The sequence below is a fragment of the Aulonocara sp. 'chitande type north' Nkhata Bay genome, linkage group LG1 (assembly GCF_057382095.1).
Source record: "Aulonocara sp. 'chitande type north' Nkhata Bay isolate Kocher_YH1m ecotype deep benthic linkage group LG1, A_spYH_male_GT1.1, whole genome shotgun sequence".
Classification (NCBI taxonomy): domain Eukaryota; kingdom Metazoa; phylum Chordata; class Actinopteri; order Cichliformes; family Cichlidae; genus Aulonocara; species Aulonocara sp. 'chitande type north' Nkhata Bay.
In genome coordinates this window covers 18,469,956-18,488,566 of record NC_141344.1, presented here as the reverse complement: position 1 = coordinate 18,488,566, position 18,611 = coordinate 18,469,956, and the positions used below count along the sequence as shown (strand labels likewise).

General features: G+C 40.2%; 2 protein-coding genes across 2 annotated transcripts; both read left to right on the top strand.

Annotated features, from left to right (window-relative positions):
• Positions 1-257: 257 nt before the first annotated feature.
• On the top strand, positions 258-6,175 carry nrn1lb (neuritin 1-like b). The gene is made up of 3 exons (XM_086286591.1): positions 258-554; positions 3,685-3,832; positions 4,906-6,175. The coding sequence occupies exons 1-3, from the start codon at positions 500-502 to the stop codon at positions 5,207-5,209; spliced, it is 507 nt and encodes a 168-aa protein (XP_086142717.1). The 5' UTR covers positions 258-499; the 3' UTR covers positions 5,210-6,175.
• Positions 6,176-7,271: 1,096 nt separating this feature from the next.
• Positions 7,272-16,833, top strand: LOC147338944 (putative sodium-coupled neutral amino acid transporter 8). Its single transcript, XM_086286579.1, has 10 exons — positions 7,272-10,096; positions 11,039-11,237; positions 12,994-13,150; positions 13,229-13,330; positions 13,415-13,472; positions 13,854-13,968; positions 14,046-14,193; positions 14,279-14,481; positions 14,639-14,690; positions 15,134-16,833. Exons 1-10 carry the CDS (start codon positions 9,908-9,910, stop codon positions 15,234-15,236), a joined length of 1,326 nt encoding a protein of 441 aa, XP_086142705.1. The 5' UTR covers positions 7,272-9,907; the 3' UTR covers positions 15,237-16,833.
• The last annotated feature ends 1,778 nt before the right edge of the window (positions 16,834-18,611 follow it).

Below are 18,611 nucleotides of genomic sequence, written 5' to 3'. Positions count from 1 at the left end.
GACACCTTTAATAATGGTTTGTTTGACTGTTCACTTACAAAGTCTCTGTTCAATGGTTAAAACAGATTTTTGCAACAGGTAGGTGTCTCACAAGTGTGAACAGCAAAATCATTATAAGATCATATATCTGGGTTTCAAACAAATGTTCCAAATACTGAAAACCGGAAATGAGAACACTCTAATCCACTGTGCTATGATGTGATGCTCTCATTGGTCTGTTGCTCCAAGCCTTCCCAGTGCACACACACACATACACACAAGCACAACATCCTCTTACTCTCTGTGATGCATTGGTCCCTTTCACTGTTAATCCAGCTGGGTTGTGCCTCCGTGCATTGCTGTACTTTTGCCATCTGATAAATTCCCCACGGACGGTCGGAAAAATCACATTTTAGGCCAGGAATTTTGCACTTTTTGGATTTACGTCAAGTGGGAGCTTCACATCAGAGCCTCTTGCTCGGGGGTGGTACTCGGCTCCACGGGACTTCTGAGCCAAACAATGAAGTCCCATCCAGGTAGCTCGACGGTGCTGCTGCCCATCGCCCTCTGCCTCAGTAAGGAACTTGCCGTACTCTCCAGTTGTAGTGTGACCGTGTTGTACGTGTTTGTGTGCAATCCAGTCTTGTAGGAAAACTTTGTAAGTGTTGAGTGTGCTCTTCACTGCCACAATTTTGTCCTGCGTCTGTATACGGATATACAATTTCTTTGCACTTTCAGGTTTGTCAGAAAAGGTCCAGAGAAGTTCAGATGGCTTATAAGGGATGTTCCCTTCAGGTTGTTCTGATATTAATGAGAAAGGTTTTACAAATGCGCTTACCTTAATGAAATGCTCCCCAGGCTGTTTGTGTGTTTGTGTGTGTGCATGCAGAAAGGTGTACAACATTGTGTATTTGAGTGTGAACACCAATGGAATGAAACTAAGTAGATTTAGCTGAGGACAAATTGGAGCCTTCTTTTCATACCACGTTATATTTCTGCTACAACACATATTAAATTTGATCTAACCTTTACTTTACTGTAATATCTTTCAGATTAAAATCTTTTTTCCAAGCACACATTGATTTAAAAAAAAAGGAAACAATAAAATAGAATAAAATAGATACCCAGTGCAATGCAGGATATCAATTACACTCTTCGGTTACAGAATCTTTCTCCCAGGGAAACAAAACCATTTATCTTAGAGATAAAGATTAGATTCATTTTTTTTATTTGCCATTTGTACACATACACTAAGTCTGGGTACACAGGAAACCATGTGCAGAGTTTCGAGTCAGGGTTAAATAAATAGTCTTCAGAGCAGACTTTAAAAAGTCAGAAGTTTTTTACTTTGCTACATTTATTATATTAGTATTAATGTTATTCAGTATTTGAATTATGTAGATTTGAGCATATATAACATAGAGAACACACAAAATATGTTTTGTTTTTTTTTTTATCACAAATCAAACTACTCAGAAGTTCATAAAGGTACAGCTGAAATGATTAACTGATTAACCACTTTTTCATTTTGTGCTCAATTTTTCTGCTACTTTTATTTTTGTTCAGAGTATCTGTGGCTGGATTTCTCGCAAATTTTAAAAAAAGGGTAAATAAGTTGATGCAGAAGAAAATAATCAGTTTCAGAAGAAGCTCAGGCACCCTGTAAGATGCTTGTGGTAATATTTATTATTGTATAAGTTATATTAAATATATTTATTATATATTATTTTATATTTTATGTTATTATCTTTATATAAGGTTTTTATTAATAGTAAATAATGCAAATTCTGCTTCCACCTTGGCTGTCCTAACAATATAAAGGTTTTTGGGGTTGACTTTTTAACATAGCTACATAATGCCCTTGAATAATTGCCAGAAGGATGTTTCTGCACTAAATTAAGGCATTGCAGTGAACACGACCTTTATCCTTTTGCATATAAAAGTCACAACATCATCATTTTATCTCCATTTGTCATTTGTGTGAAATTCTGTCTTAATTGGAGCTACTGAGTTATCACAAAGCAACATATTTATTGAGGTCACAATGTCTTTGACCTTTGAGTGCAGAAACGTAATCAGTTCATCCTCGAGTTCAACTGAACATTTGTGGAAAACACGAAGAAAATCCCTGGAGACATTGTGCTCATGAGAACACTTTCCAACAACCGGGAACCATAATGCAATTAGCTGTGACTTGCAGTGGTGGTGAAGCGTGCAACCGCATTTTATGAATTTGTGGAAAAATCTACCAAGTAACATGGAAATTTCGCAACAGGAATTCATTACATTTCTGCAGAGACAGCTATTAAAAAACATCTGCAAAGAAAGAACACAGAGAAGCAAAAGCAAAACATCAGGGGTTTAATGATGCAGCTAATAACGTGCACTGGCATTAGGCAGAAACAAGGTCGTCTTAGACTGATTGAATCACAAAAGTTCCAAGTGGCGTGTGGAGAAAAGGCAAAAATGTCCTAGATGTCACCAATTTCTGAGCTAATTTTTCAGACAAGCGGTTTGTTTTTGCAATGCATATTTAACTTTTGTTTTATATCCTCTGGTCAAATGTATACAGACAGCCAGATCTCCTTTAGGATTGCTGTTTAAGCTCTGTTCTTTAATTCAAATATCAATGCTTCAATATTCATCCATCCATCCATCTTCATCCGCTTTGTCTGGGGCCGGGTCGCGGGGGCAGCAGCCTAAGCAAAGAGGCCCAGACCTCCCTCTCCCCAGCCACCTCCTCCAGCTTATCCGGGGGAATACCAAGGCGTTCCCAGGCCAGCCGAGAGATATAATCTCTCCAGCGTGTCCTGGGTCTGCCCCGGGGCCTCCTCCCGGTGGGACATGCCTGGAACACCTCACCCAGGAGGCGCCCAGCTTCAATATTCAGTGATATATAAAATAAGATCAGTGTTCTTTACACCCCGTGTAAGCAGCTTGTCCAGAGCCAACAGTAGTTCTGAACCACAAAGGCAGAAATTAGACAAACTGCACTCAGTCACATCCAGTACATTAGAAAGAGAGCATCCAAATTTCTGTGTAAAGCCTGGAGCCAGAAAAATGAAGGCTGGTTTAGCATCAGATTGATGTTTATGGTTTTAGGGGTGACCCTGGAACAGCTCATCAGGTCTGCTGGCAAACGAATGTGTTCGAGGCCAACGACAAACTGAAAGCGATCTTGCAGTACAGATTTACTCCCAAATCAGTGCTCCAGTCAGACCTTGTGTCTCAGCTTTTCAGGAAGGTTTCAGTGAAAACTCAAACTACATAAGGACATGTTTTATATGACATGTTATATGTGGACTGACCGATGCAACCATACAGCTTATACATGGCTTTATAGTGCTACATGGAATTTGGCTCTGAGGGTGTATAATCCCTCCAGATGAATGGAATACAACATATTTCTGTATCTGTTTGATCCATCTAAGAACCTGATGGATCACAACTATGAACATACAAACATTGTATTCAAATCCTCAACAATCTAGTGGTTTTATTTTTCTCCCATCATAACCTTTTAGTTTAGTAACACTGTATTTACAGTCTCCTCATGTATGCATTCATTTCTTCTGCACTGAAAAAAGGAGTGTTTTATATGTCTTTAGTGCTCAATTGTGAGAAAGAGCATCGACCTTCTTTAGATAAAATGATCTTTTTGTAGTGTTCAAATATGCTTGTGTCTTGTCTTTCCCTCTCCACCAGGCTTGGTCCCCGTGTGTCTCAGCGCTGCAATCCCTGTTTCATGTGGTTCCATCTACAAGCGCTTTGCTCAGTGTTTACTCACACTCGGGGACAGTTTAGTGGACACACAAAAAGAGCAGAGCACACAGGACATCGATGCCATCTGCAGGTGTGTGTTTGTGTGTGTCAGTCTGTCATTTTTTTAATGTTATGTTAATGAGACTTGAAACTAGTGACTGAAACCACACAGCCTTTGGGAAAGTGTTCACTGAGGTCACAGATCAAGAGCTGAAGGGCTGTGTTTCTTTGTCCTTTCAAAATATTTTTTGGACTCACCTGTTTTTAATGCATACCAAACATATTATCGCTGGATGAATTTATGAATCAAATTTAGTTTTTCAGTTCCAGATAAACAGATCTGACCAATCAGGCCACTGCATCTGGCAACCAGTGAGCTTGTAGGTTAAAATGCAAGTGATCTGGAATTGGTAAGATAATACTGGTTTACCTCAGACACACTGCTAGTTGCTGCTCTGGGTCAACTGGATCTCTGCATCCTCAGAAGTTGTTACAAGTCTTCCAACAACAGCTCAAACTGCCTCATTGACATCCTTAAATATGTATGAAAGCATCCTTCTCATGAGAATCGGATGAATCTCAGTTTCTTATGATTTTTGTTTAGAAACATCAGGGCCATCTCATCAGTGCTTGATATACTCAGTTGCTTAGTGGTGCATTTTTGAGGTAAAAAGCTTCACAAAAATATATTTACAGTGTGTACACGTCACACAAACCTGCTTCAGAAAGACGGTGCATGGGGATCTGCCAGGCCCGGGAGCCATCGCCAGTCCCCTTCGAGGCCTTCCCCAAACCGCAGCTCAGTTCATGTCCAAGCCTTCACTTTTATCTACTAAAAACACTGTCAAACCTAAAATGAGGACGTGGGCCCAGCGAGTGAAATAGTTTTTTTTTTTTTAACAATGCGCTGTGTGCAAAGGCCTTAAGAATAAAATATGAAGCTGGAAGTAAACATAATAGGTCTCCTTCGAATTACCAGAAAATGAGCTGTCTTAAGTCTGTGACCCAAAAGTGATGTCAGAGGGTCCTGCAGGACACCAGAGAAGTGATAAACCACAGGAAGTCTGCTACTTATCAACGCTGTAGTAATCTCATTACTTTAACATACTGGGTTATTATTGTGTTGGAGATGCTAACCTCTCTTCCTGTCCTGGTTCTTTCAAGGTCCTGGAATGCATTTCACGTTTGTGCCAACTCAGCTCTGGCTGGCTGTCCTGGAGAAGCAGCAGCTGTTTGGGAGTCTCTAAGACAAGAGTCCAGGAAGACAGAGTTTTCTGGAAACCTCTACAACATGTGCGCCAGCCGCACAACGCTCCCACCCAGCACCGTGCCTGCAGCTCAGAGCCCCCCCACGTCCGACCAGACAAACCAGGAAACACTGAAAGGGCAAACACACAAGCACAGCCCCACGCTCTTCACTGTACTGCTCCCTGCGTGCAGCATGCTGCTAGTTCTGCTCAGGAGTTAGTTAACCCATATTAACCCTTCGGTCAGAGTGATGCCAGCAGGCCGTCACAGTCCTGTTGCCCCTACAATCCAAACAAACAAGGGCACACAATCCATACAAGTCACTTTCATCATAATCCTTAAATAAGGATTGCTATAACTGGATCAGTTTGAAATGTTTGGTTCAGGACACTAATACAGCATTGACGCATTGAAAAAAATTGAAGACCTGTCTTCTGTCAGACAGAAGCCTCTTACATGAAGTCCACCAAGTTTTCAATCACTGCAAGAGTTTAAATGATTTTGATTAAATTCGCATAATCTAATATTTATTATTCTGCTATAGAAGAACGAACAGTTAATGTAAGGAAGAATAAACCCTTTCCCCACATCTCTTTAATGTGTCAACTTAGCTGAAAGAAAAGCTCTGGTTATGAAAAATATATATCTTTTAGCCCTGCTGCAGTTCATCACCAGTGTCCCATGATTTGAGGACAAAGGAGATTTTGAGGCATGCTGTAACGCCAGGTGTTCAGATCTGCGTGCAACCTAATCAGGTGTGATCCGGAGGAGAGTATTATCAGCGAGGGGGGCGAACTGTGTTTTTGTGCAGTAGGTTTAAGTCATCACCCTGTTTGACTGGTTTAACGACATGAAATCAGATTTATGTGACGACAGACTCTCTGATGTGCTGCTACATGTTATTATTTCATGTGACTTTAACCCAGTTTAAAGATGTCTCCTGTGGGAACAGTGTGCACATGTCTCAATAAAATGCACAAAAAGCATGCAATAAACATTTCCTTGGACAGTAATGAAGCATAAAGGACAACAAGCACATTAGTCAGCAGTCTGAGTCTCTTTAGTGTGTAATTGTCATTTGTAAAAATGTTTTTAATTTCTTTCACTGGTTTACACATCACTGGTGTATTTGCTGCATCATTTTCTAGTTTTGCATTATTTAGTGGGACATGCAACTTTACGTCACTGTGATTTTTCACCATGGAAGGTATGTTAACATACATGACACAATCTTGCTGAGTGATTGAAACTATTACTTATCCTAAAATCAAATGCTCTGAGTCAGGTTTTATGTGTGTGTGTGTGTGTGTGTGTGTGTGTGTGTGTATAATCTTAATACCCTTAAGCTGTTTCATAACAGCAGAGTCATGATTAATCTCATCTATCTTTATTCATCCACTGTGTAGCAGGTTGCACCTCAAAACACTTAAAATCAGTCTCAGTGGCCTCAGAGCAGATAAACACCGTAGGTAGGAAGACTTGAACATCATCTGAGGAGTGATGACTGATGCTGTGGCAGTCAAGGGAACCTCAGGTAGACCTTAAATAGCTTTAATATTTATCAACCACCAGATTATCCAAATCTCACAGGTTAGCCTGACCAGCGCTCTTTCATAGTTTTAAGTGTGTATGTCTCATTCCGTTTGCACTACAGATTAGAGATGGACCGATCTGATATTACGCATCGGTATTGGTCGGATACTGACCTAAATTACTGGTTCGGATATCAGAGAGAAATAAAAGATGTAATCCGATCCATTAAATATCAAAAAAGTACCTCACAAAACTTGCAACATGGCTTAACTCGGCCCATAACCTTAGCACTCGGAGCAGTATGCATCACGTGATAGAGCGCTGTGTGTATTTGTAGCCTCACTACCAAACTGGCATTTCATCTCCGAGGAAGTTTTCCCAGAGAGAAGTAAAGCAAGTGTGTAAGTTCATCTCTGAATGTTTGTAAAGCATCCCCGCGTTAAGCTTAACAACCGATATGGAGCGACTGCCTCTCTCTCTCCCTCCCTCTCCTGCTGCTACTTCAATTGTGAAACTGATTAATGATCAGCTGATCAGCTTTTCTGTCCGTCTCTCTTCTTTGTTTATTGCCCACTTCGCGCCAGAAAGAGGAAACCAGCGGCTGAACAACAGCAGCACGTTTAAGCTTGATAATCTGTTGTTAGGATTTATTTAATATTACTTTCTACACCAGGATCCTTTTCTACGTAGCTGACGGCTGGTAACTGTGCGGGGGCGGATCTAGCAAAGTTTAGCCAGGGGGGCCGATAGGGCATGAACAGGGAAAAGGGGGCACAAAGACATACTTTTCTTTCTTATTCTCATTTAAAATGTCCAGCTTTTAATAATTAATTGTCTGAATTTTACACACAACGTTTTAATCTGATGTAAAATGTATAGAAGTCCATTACTGTATATAGTAACTATTAAGTCTAATATACCCAAGTAAGCTATAGTACTTTTCCTTTGGGAAGATACCATCTGTGCAGTTTAAACTTCTGTTGAACAAAGATGTTGAATCGATTTAATTATTCTTGAAAAATAATGGATTTCTGTGCATTTTTTTCACACTGCATCAAATTAAAGTTGATTATGTCGATTAAGCATCATAAGGTGGGGGGTGGTTCCCTATTTTTTTTTTTGCTGGGAGTTTGAAACCCTATTAGTTAGGTTGCTTACTCTTTAAAATACCAGAATAGGGAGGATGGAGTAGGTTTAAGTTTATTAGATTGATCAGTATTGCTAAACTATGAAATTTTTTGGGTGCAGTGTATTTTTTGCATACAGGTATAACAGAATAGCTTTAGTGTTTTATTTTTTTTAAACTTGAGTTTGAACTTATACAAAATGCAGCAAGATATTAAAAAAACAGTTTTATTTATTAAAAAACACACTATATCGGATTCATATCGGTATCGGCCGATATCCAAATTTATGATATCGGTATCAGTATCGGACATAAAAAAGTGGTATCGTGCCATCTCTATTACAGATTTATCTGATTCCAGTTTTGGCCTGAAATCCATCAGACTGCCATCAAAAAGCATTTTGCTCTGTCTAAACAGATACAGATACAGATTAAAATCCTCACTAGTACACGAAGACTGAATTTTAATACGACCCTCAGTGAGTCTGCACATAACATGGCAGGTCGCCACAAACAGAAAGGGGAAAAGCTGCCGTGCCTAAATGAACACATTTTAAAAGCAGTCTTTTAGTTTAGGCAGGAATCTAAACTTGGAGTGTTTGTCAAAGAGTGCAAAACAGACAAGACCGTGTGTTCCTATGAAGATAATTAAGAATTACACTGAAAATGGGTGGAATCCATCTAGAGGGTTAGGGTTAGAGCTACACTGTTTATAGATTAAAAAGCCTATTTTTGAGCTCTTCTATACCCAGTTCCAATTCGCTTATCTAATTCAGGGTCATGGGGCGCAACTGCCACTGGGCAGCACAGCCAATCAGGGTCAACATCCAAAGACAGATAACTTTTCATGATAACATTCATACCTGGGGCCAGTTTAGAAAAAAATTACTTAATGCAGATATCGTGGAGTGTGGGAGGAAGCTAGAGAGAACCCAACATGCTAACTCCGCTCAAGAAGTGCAAAGTGTGTACTTGTGGGAGTCAAACCCCGGACCTTCGTGTTGTGTGGTGACAGCACTGACTATTACACCATTGTGGCACCTATGTGATAAAAAAATGGCAGCAGTACTCAGTAATTGTTAGAATTTGGGGCTACAACTCTGGTGAAATTAAATATAAATCAACTAATTAATGAAGACACGCAAAAATGTATTTGCCCAATTCATAACAAACTCAATTTAAGTTCAATTTAAATATTTTTAAAGAAACAAATAGATCTTTGTGTAGCCTGCAAAAATACATTTTGAATTCTTTATATAAAAACATCTATTTATATCTTAGTTTGATGACCCGTCCCTTACATAGTTTGTCTGTCCCCAGAACACCTTCGCAGACCTGCTCACTCAAATCTCTGTATCATGATCGTCACCGGAGTCGATCTCCATCACCGTGAGACTCAAAGGAGGAGCCGCAATGCCTGGCCATTAACATGTTTTCATGTTGTTGTTTTTTTTTAACTTATTTTTGTTCTCAACTGAGTCCTCATCCGCTTTTGAGCGATGCTCTACAGCAGATGGTGTGTAGCATAAAACATGGCAGGGATTATGAATTCCTAGTGTATTAGATTGGGCTGTCCAATCCATGTGGCCGGGGGTTTATTCTACCAGGATGTAAACACTTTAAAGCTGTCAGCTGAACTGAGCACCAACTCTATGATCTGTGTACATAATGCGTGAAATTAATAAGAAATAAGAATAAAATGAACAATTGTATTTATTTCTCTGTCAATTTCCCCCCTGAGGTGGGTGTTATTGTCCTTAACGAGTGTGAGATGCGCTGGGACTGTTTATATAGAAAGAAACAAGAGAGTAAAATGGAATTAGTTGAATATTTCTTCCCAGAAACACTCAGCAGGTCAGTCTGCTGATGTCACTGCAAGTTTGTCAGCTTTGATGAAACATCATATATTTGATTTGATTTCATTTATCAAACTTGCCTCACTGCTCAGTTAGGCTTCTTCATCAGCAAGCATCAGAGACAGACATAAAGGGATGGCGGAGCGGGCAGAAGTAAACATGCTCACCTTACTGTCAAATTTTTCACCTCAGAGTGAAATTTTTAATAGTCGAAAAGTCTAATTAGACCATGTTAGTCGTGTGTGTGCGGGTGTGTGGGTCTATATATTGGCACAGTTTACAGCTCACCAGGTTGAGACTACTTCTGGAGATACAGAGGGAGTCGAACACGTGAACTGCAGGTTTCTGGGTGCACAAGAATAGTTTCTGGTGTTTCTGTGAGTCTGTGTGTTGGTTCTGGATCATGGAGGAGCTGGCCCGGGAGAGCATCAGCCTGCTGGCCCGATCGGCATCTCACGCGGACCCCCCGCGGCTCGGCTCGTTCGGTGCGGTGTTCATCATGCTGAAGTCTGCCCTGGGAGCCGGACTGCTCAACTTCCCCTGGGCCTTTCAGAAGGCAGGGGGAGTCACCACTGCAGTCAGTGTGGAGCTGGTGAGTACAGGATCTAACATGCTGCTGGAGTTAGTGTTGTTTACAAAGAATCATCTAAAATATTGAAACATAATAATTTAGGTCAAAATTCAACAGTTTTATATGTCCCCCTCCCCCAGAGGTTACTTTGTCTGTTGGTCTACAACCTGCATGGGCTCAGTATGGATTCACCATCCCTCTCTCTGGCTCCTTGGTGTGAAAGAGACGCATAGATTTAACACGTGAGCTCTAATGAAGCTTCCACTTTAGGTGAAGATCTAAACTTTCAGTGCACTGCATCTGACTGCTGGAAAAGCAGTGTGTGTGTGTATCTCATGGACTTATTACTGCATGCTTTCCAAGAATGGGCCAAAGAGGTCAGCGGGCACAGAGCTTGACATCTTTGTCTCATGTAACTGTTGTTATATATTTTATATTTTTAACACCAGTTGTTGTAACGGTCACTTTGGTTACAGCAGCTGCAACTTATAACTTGCACGCAGATATTGTTTAATCATTTAATTTCCTGCAGTGTTAAAAATGCTGAGATGCACTTTTCAGAGTCCTGGGATTTGTTCTTTCCCTGAGTGTTAAGCTGCTGTGCATGTGTGTGTCTAGTTTGTAATAGTTACTTTCTGTTTTATTCTGTGAGCCACCTGTCTACTCTTACTTCTTCCTCATCTCATTTCCCCTGTGCTCAGTTTCCCCCAGGAGAGAAAGAGAGAGTGTTCACTTTGACATCGATCTTATTAACCTGAGTGTTTTGGATTACTGGTTGGAAAGACCGAATATTTTAAACATGTAGGCTTTGAGATATTTTTCTTTCTTTGCATGTTTCTTCTTTCAGGTGTCTTTTTTTAAACACCTATACCCACAGCCTTGTTGTCTAATAGTTTGGGATATCATCACTGTGGTCTGTGAGTGAAGATTAGCGTTAAGCTGATCCCTTTGATGCCCCTTCAGGTGTCTCTGGTTTTCCTCATCAGCGGCCTGGTCGTCCTCGGCTATGCGTCATCTGTCAGCAGACAGAAGACGTATCAGGACGTGGTGAGAGAAGTGTGTGGACGAGCCGTGGGGAAACTCTGTGAAGTCTGTTTCTGCTTCAACCTCTTCATGATAAGTGTTGCCTTCCTCGTGGTGGTCCAGGATCAGCTGGAGAAATGTGAGCGAGACCTTTGCCTTCCTCTTTGCTTTCTTTAGCTTTAAGAGAAACAGCTTCACCTGTGGCATCCGTGCCTTGGTAATCAGTAACCAAATTCTTGCTTTCTTCTATGGCTTTCTCTGTTTTGCTCTGACATTACTTGGTATCAGCTGGAAATAACAAAATATCAAGAAAGAGGACACTGACAACAGTTTGGAAGTGTGTAACAGGTATTCTCAGATGCAATATGATGGAAAGGAAAACATTACACCCCAAACTTTCCTTTTAACTCATTTCCAATGAAAAGTTAACTAGGAAAATGAGAATAAAATAAAAACTTTATTGTTATCTTATCACCGCTCCTAAAGCCAGTGATGGCAATCAGGGATCAGACCACCATAGCCTCTCACTAGACTCCAAACCAGTCCAAGGCACTAAACACTGGGCACCATCATGGGGCTTTTCTGAATCTCTCTTTGTCTGACACCTTACCCAGTGGTCCAGTGGTCTTAGGGGGCCCTGCAGAGACAATGTACAGCTCCTGGCATTACAGAGAAAAGCTGCTACTTCTCTATGTCTAAAAGAGCCAGTGGAGGTGGCTTGATCATCTGACCAGGATCTGACCAGCACCCCCTGTCTGCTTAGACTTCCACTCCTGTGACCTGGACCAGAAAAAGACGGTTGAATGGGTGTCAGTGGTCCATTAACAAACACAGTGAAGTCCTGTTTCAGCTCCAGACTTGCAGCCTTCCAATATCTGCCTGCACATGAACTCACAACCAGAACTAGCCATGAAAACCTTGCACCTGTGTGTTCATGTACAGCAGGGAAAGATGACAAGAAACAAAGTCACTTATAAAATATCTGCTAACATTAACTATACACATATTAATAAACCATTAGATTTGCAGACCATGAGCACAAACAAATACTGCCACTCCACTGACTTAGCCTCTAGCTGTAAGGCCAACATTTTTAGGGGTTTTAACAGGATAGCAGGTTAAGGTTACCCATTACAGCAGAATGTGTGATGCACTGAATGCTCTGCTGATGCACTAAAAACTCCCAAATTATCAACTTTTAATACTTTTAATGTTACCTTTTCTATTTCCTTAGCAGGTTAAATAAATGGATAAAAGAAAGCCTGTAAGAATTCTGTTTTCACACTGCTTTCTAGAGTATTTGACATTATTTTGTCGTCACCTGAGTTTGATCAGTTTAGCTGCCGTTCCCTGTAACCTGTAACCATGCAACCTAATACAGACTGCAGATCACCTGCTCCTTAAGTTCTATTCTAGCTTGCATTAGGCTAAACATGTGACTGGGAGCAGGAATATCTCACATTTTAATTTTTTTTTTCCTGTTGTGTTTTGTCTATCTGAAAACCTTCAAATCTCCTTTAGTGTTTTTGCTTTGTTACCGTTTTAAACACATCATTTGATTGGATTTCCAAACACACTCCATCCCCCAAACGCCTCCTGATTTTAATCAGAGATTCTGCATGATACAGATTAGTGACAAATGGCTGAAACTAATTCACAGGATGCCTCATCTTTCTGTGTGTTGATCCACTGACTTTAAAAACTGATATCTTGCCATAAAAAAAAATCACAAAGGAAAAAGCAAAATTTGTGTGACTGTTTTGTAAATCTAGTCAACTAGACCCATTAAATCTTATAGGATTTGACAGTTCTTGCTCCCTGTTGTCCTGCTTACTGATGCTTTTCATGTTGCAGTAGATAAATATTGTGAACTTCTCTCGCTTTTTTGTCTCCAGTGTGTATTTCTCTCTATGAGACAGTTACGGGATCGAGCGAGGCAGGAATGCCCTACCACTGGTACACAGACCAACGATTTGCCCTCTTCGTCATGTGCCTTGTAATCATCCTACCACTGTCCATCCCAAAAGAAATCGGCATCCAGAAATACACAAGGTAAGCAGCACTAACCTGTGTTCAGCCTGACTCACAGTGTAAATGTTTACGCGAGTTCATCGTCTCTCTTTGTGTCAGTGTGCTGGGGACGCTGGCTGCTACATATCTGTGTGTGGCAGTGATTGTAAAATATTACCTGATGGACAGTCACGCAGTCATAACTCCAGACCACAGCCAAAGGTCAGTAAATCCGAATGCATGCATATCCTTATGATAAGTTCCTGTCGTGTGCGACCTTACTGAACATGTATCTGTGTCTTTCAGTGTGAGTTCATGGGCATCGATGTTTAGTGTTGTACCGACCATTTGCTTTGGCTTTCAGGTAGGATTGTTTTTGGACATCTTTAACTGTTCACTTCCTAATGTTCCCTTTATATAATACAGTCTAATAGCCAATTTATTAGGTATACCTAGCAGATTGCACCCCTGCCTTAAGTCTTTATATATATTTTAAAGAATGAGGAGATAAACAGGAGGGTGTCACACTTACTGAAATCAAGATTATTTACCAGAAACTATAAAAACAAATTTTCCCGATTGGTTTTATTATTTATAATTATATATATGTATATGCTTCCCTGTCATCTCCAGTAAGGATGTTTACATTTGTGTCATGCTAAAATGAACTCACTGTTCAGCATCATCAAAAGACAGCCTGGATTTTATTCAAATATTCTGACAGTGTGCTTGTGTGTGTTTGCAGTGCCATGAAGCCTGTATAGCGATCTACAGTAGCATGGAGAACCAGAAGATCTCCCACTGGGCGGTCATTTCTGTGCTCTCCATGCTTTTCTGCTTGCTCATTTACACTCTAACTGGTGAGTCCCCTCCCAAAACAAGCGTATTATCTGCTTATTTGGCAGCTCTCTATCAAACCCGCTCTCTTCCTCTCCAGGTGTGTACGGCTTCTTGACATTTGGAGAAGACGTAGCCTCAGATATTTTGATGTCATATCCAGGAAATGATGTGGTCATGATCGTTTCCAGGCTACTTTTCGGAATATCAATTATCACCATCTACCCAATTATTCTTCTTCTCGGGAGGTAAGTCTCACCAGGGTGGAGATGTTTTTAATTTTCTGACTCTGAGCATGCTTACTGCCATGTTGTGTTTCTGTGTGTGGAACAGGTCAGTCATTCTGAACCTGATGTTACGAGTTCGCAGACATTACCGGGGAATCGTCACTCATTCGTTTGAGAATCGCTGTAGAGTTGTTCTCACGGTGGCCTGGATCACCTTCACGCTTGTCATTGCCATGTTTGTACCTGACATGAGCGACGTCATCAGCATCATCGGTGGAATCAGCGCCTTCTTCATCTTTATATTTCCTGGTAGCAGCAACATTCACTTTAATGTGACTTTTATTGTTTTGTAATGACATATTTAGCCCTTTATTATCATATACAATCAATACAAAAATAAGAGAAAGGTGTACAAGGACGTCGTTGTAACCCAGGCCCTTGTGTGGTGTGTTTTTGTGTGTTGCAGGTCTTTGCTTAGTGTTCACCATGCAAACTGAGAACATCTCTTCAAGAGTCAGGTGAGCAGACAGAAACAATCCATGTATTATTCTAATTCATTCAGCTAGTATCTCTATTCAAATCAGTGTATCCAAATAAATGGAACATGCTGAACATGCAACAGTTTGTACAGGTAGACAAATGTTTAAAGAATAAATGTATGTTAGACAGTATTTTATGTGGAAATTTTTACTTCCTGGAGATTTTTCAGGAAATATTGTGAATTTATTTTGCATGACTCTTAGATTCAGTAACAGACAGCAGAAATGGCTGTGAGGTAATGTCTCCCTCTCTGGGCTTTTATTTGCACAGTAAATTTGATCCAGTGTCTCAGAAGTGAAGGATTTCTGGCTAAAGGACAGACTGATAAATGCTTCTGAATTTTCTGTTTTTCTTTTATTGCTGTTGCACTGATCTGTCACTTGATGCTCCCGATCACCTGATTGCATTTTTATCATTTCAGGGCGATTTTAACAGCTTGGGGAGTCATAACGATTGTAGTTGGAGCATTCATCTTTGGACAGAGCACGACCCTCGCTGTCATGGAGGTTTTCCGCAAATTTTGAACTTTCAGAACTAGATAAACTCTCTCTTTTTCTCTCAGGGAGATGAATGTTGCATTTTTAAAGAAGGTTTTTAGGGGTATGTGTGACTCTTATTTGACTGTCTGTGGCCTTAATTTAGGTTGACAGTGTCTGAATGGTTTCTTATGTGATGTGATGAATATTGACTATAATATTTGACTGCCTGGTGAAGCATCAGTGAAACATCTCATCTGTCTGAGCCCTTGTTTATGTTTAAGCACTGCCAGGGGGCAGCATTGCACCATTTAGGAAGTGCCTCTCTCTGTATATTTTTTCATTCACATGCTGTATATGTGGAACTGCATAGTGACAACACAGATAAGATGAAGCTGTTTTCTTATCATGCTTATTTTGGCCACAGCGATAATGGCTTGTCTGAGCCCGCTGAGCCTTTTCAGCATAAACAGATGGACTCATTGTCCCTGAAATGTACTTTTGCATTTACAGGATGATAAACTGACTGAAGACTTGTTTTTTTCCTTTCTCTTAAGTGTTTGTTCCTTATCTTGTCGCACCATTTCTAAACTCCACACTGCCTTAATCCCAGCGGCGATATAAATCTGCTGCTTTCACTGAGCACAGGGTGATGGCTGAGGTGTGCTGAATATAGCTGTTTATTGTTTATGGACTTCAAACTTAAAAGAGTAATAGGATGCTGCCTGGAAGCGTTCACGTGCTCACACACGTGTGTCAGTGCACGAGTGAGTAATAGTTTACACTACATCTGGAAAATTGGGTGTTTTATCTGGAGTCTGGAGGCGTCTGATTTAAAAGCAAAATGAGCCATGCTGACTTTGCAGTAATCCAGAACTTATCTGTCTGAACATACAACATTTAAATAACTTTCATTTAAATTTTTAAAAAAAGGAACACAGCAGTTCCTCATGAATATTATGCAATAGATGTTTGCTATTGATGTCCTTAAGGAAAACCCTCATAATGTGATGCTTTTCTTGTGTTTTGCCCAACCTGCTGGAAAAATGACCATTTTCAAGGAAAAAAGGGTGAAAATCAAGTAAACTGCTTAAATCTTGCAGTCATTCTCTGTCATTACATTTATGCAGGCAACTTAATAGGTAAAGCCAGTAAGACAAGCTTGCTGGTAGTTTCTGTAGTTATTAAGTCTAAAGGTGGAAGTTTAAAATTGGCCAAAATGAAAATCTTTGAGCTCCATGGATAAGAGGAGTGTACAATAAGTCTCCTTATCATAAGGCTATAAATTGTTACAAAAATCTTCACCTGCAGCTTTGCCAAATTTGAAGCAACAAACATGTGAAATGGATGAAACAGATGTTTCAGTCACAGCAGCACTTCACTCACCCACTCAGTCAACCCTCACTATTGCCCAGCACCCACATAAAGATGTTGAAGCCCGATTTCTGACTCAGTGTTGGAGCAGGATCAGCACTGCTGTGACTTAAAGGTTAACATCACAATCCTCAAAGCAGTCACGCTCACCTGTTTTCATCAGTTTAGTGAATTAGCATGCTAACATTGCTAATACTCATTAAACACAGCTAATGGTTAAGAACAATTGGAATATTATTGGCTCGTCTGTTTGGGCATAAAGGATAGTCTAAGGAGCTTGGAAAGAAAAGCGTCTGGACTTCTTTAAGTTGCTTGAAGACGTTTCACCTCTCAGCTTCTCGGATGAGAGGTGAAACGTCTTCAATCAACTTAAAGAAGTCCAGACGCTTTTCTTTCCAAGCTCCTTAGACGATTTAACACATACATTTTCATGCTATTGAAATAAAAAACAAACAAACAAATGCACAAATCAACCAGAAAACTCACGTTATTAGGTACACCTTCTATTGTTGTGTTGTTGCTGTTCCTGAATCAACAAAACTAATGTTGATTCAGGAACATTAGTTTTGGTTCAACATTGCAAGTGACTATTCACATTGTAGTGATGTCATAGTTTTGCTATGTGGAAACACTGCATACAAAACTGAAACCCTAACTGCCCCTGTTTTTTAGATTTTCTTCCTGAGTGTAGATCGGCAGGTTTTTTCCCAAGTCACAAAGTTGTGACATCATAACAATGTGACTGGTCAGATGTGATGTAGATCCTGGGAATAAGCAAGGATGGATTCCACCCTTTCATGTTTATACCAAATTTTAACCCTACCATCTGAATGAAAGAAAGACTCAGAACAGGAAACATTTTTGAATCTTCTAATCTAATGATTTTGGTGATCCTGTGTGAACTGTAGCCTCAGCTTCCTGTTGTTAGCTGACAGGAGTGGTACCCAGTGTGGTCTTCTGCTGCTGTAGCCCATTTGCTTCAAGTTGTGACATACTATGTGTTCAGAGATGCTCATCTGCATATCTTGGTTATGGTCATTAGAGTTCTTGTTGTTGTTTTCTCTTTTTCAGAACAACCTCTGTAGACCATAGAGATGGTTGTATGACAAAATGCCAGTGGATCAGCAGTTTACACACAGGTCACATTCAAAGTCACATTCAAATCACCTTTGACCTTCACCACTCCTGCTGTGACAAAACAAATTTCCCACGTGTGGGACTAATAAAGGTTATCTTATCTTATCTTATCTTATCTTATCTTACCTCATTCCGATGCTCAGCGGGTCATCAGCGCAATGCTGCGGTGCCTAAATGCACTGAGTTGCTGGCATGTGATTGGTTCACTTACATTAATGACCAGTTGAAATGAACTTGAACGTCCCCTACCCATCAACACCAATCACAGTCCAGTATCAGCCTTCTGCTGGTTGGTGCTAATAGACACAACATTTTTCTAGACAAGTGAAAATGACCAAGATTTCAAGATTTCACCAAAAGTCATTAAAATTATCTGTGCACCATGACAGTCAAACCTATCTGATGAATGTACTGACATTTCTGTGTCTAGTGTGATGCTGCCAGCTTCATTAAAAATCATTACTTATTCTTTACATGAGACTATCTTTTTTATTTCCCCCCTTACTTTTAAAGATAATTTCCAACCCTCATTACTATGTTGTCCCCTGAAGCTTCTTTCTAACTGAAAGATTGCTTGTATCTCCACTGTTGATTAATTAAACGACAATTTGTGGGCGACATCTCTTTAAACGCTTAATTCTTCCTGATAAGAGTGTCAGCAGAAGGCCTGAATGAGAACGGATGGATGCATATTATTTCTGTGTCTGCATTTGTGTGTGTGTGTGTGTGTGTGTGTGTGTGTGTGTGTGTGTGTGTGTGTGGTCCTTCACTGTCACACTGATTGAAATCTGCATTTCTTTTGTGTTCAGAATTTTTTTTTAAAAAAAAAGAAGATTTTGTCTCTGCTCACTTTGCAGATGTCAGTTTTCTGTCTGTGTTGCTTTTACTGTTTTGACTGTCTGCAGCTGACAG

Bases quoted from the DNA above. Each gene is read 5' to 3' on its own strand.
- nrn1lb (XM_086286591.1), top strand. From the start codon at position 500: ATGAAGTCCCATCCAGGTAGCTCGACGGTGCTGCTGCCCATCGCCCTC. The intron at 555-3,684 runs GTAAGGAACTTG...CCTCTCCACCAG, and splicing joins GCCCATCGCCCTCTGCCTCA to GCTTGGTCCCCGTGTGTCTC. The intron at 3,833-4,905 runs GTGTGTGTTTGT...GGTTCTTTCAAG, and splicing joins GACATCGATGCCATCTGCAG to GTCCTGGAATGCATTTCACG.
- LOC147338944 (XM_086286579.1), top strand. From the start codon at position 9,908: ATGGAGGAGCTGGCCCGGGAGAGCATCAGCCTGCTGGCCCGATCGGCA. The intron at 11,238-12,993 runs GTGAGCGAGACC...TTTTGTCTCCAG, and splicing joins CCAGGATCAGCTGGAGAAAT to TGTGTATTTCTCTCTATGAG. The intron at 13,473-13,853 runs GTAGGATTGTTT...GTGTGTTTGCAG, and splicing joins CCATTTGCTTTGGCTTTCAG to TGCCATGAAGCCTGTATAGC.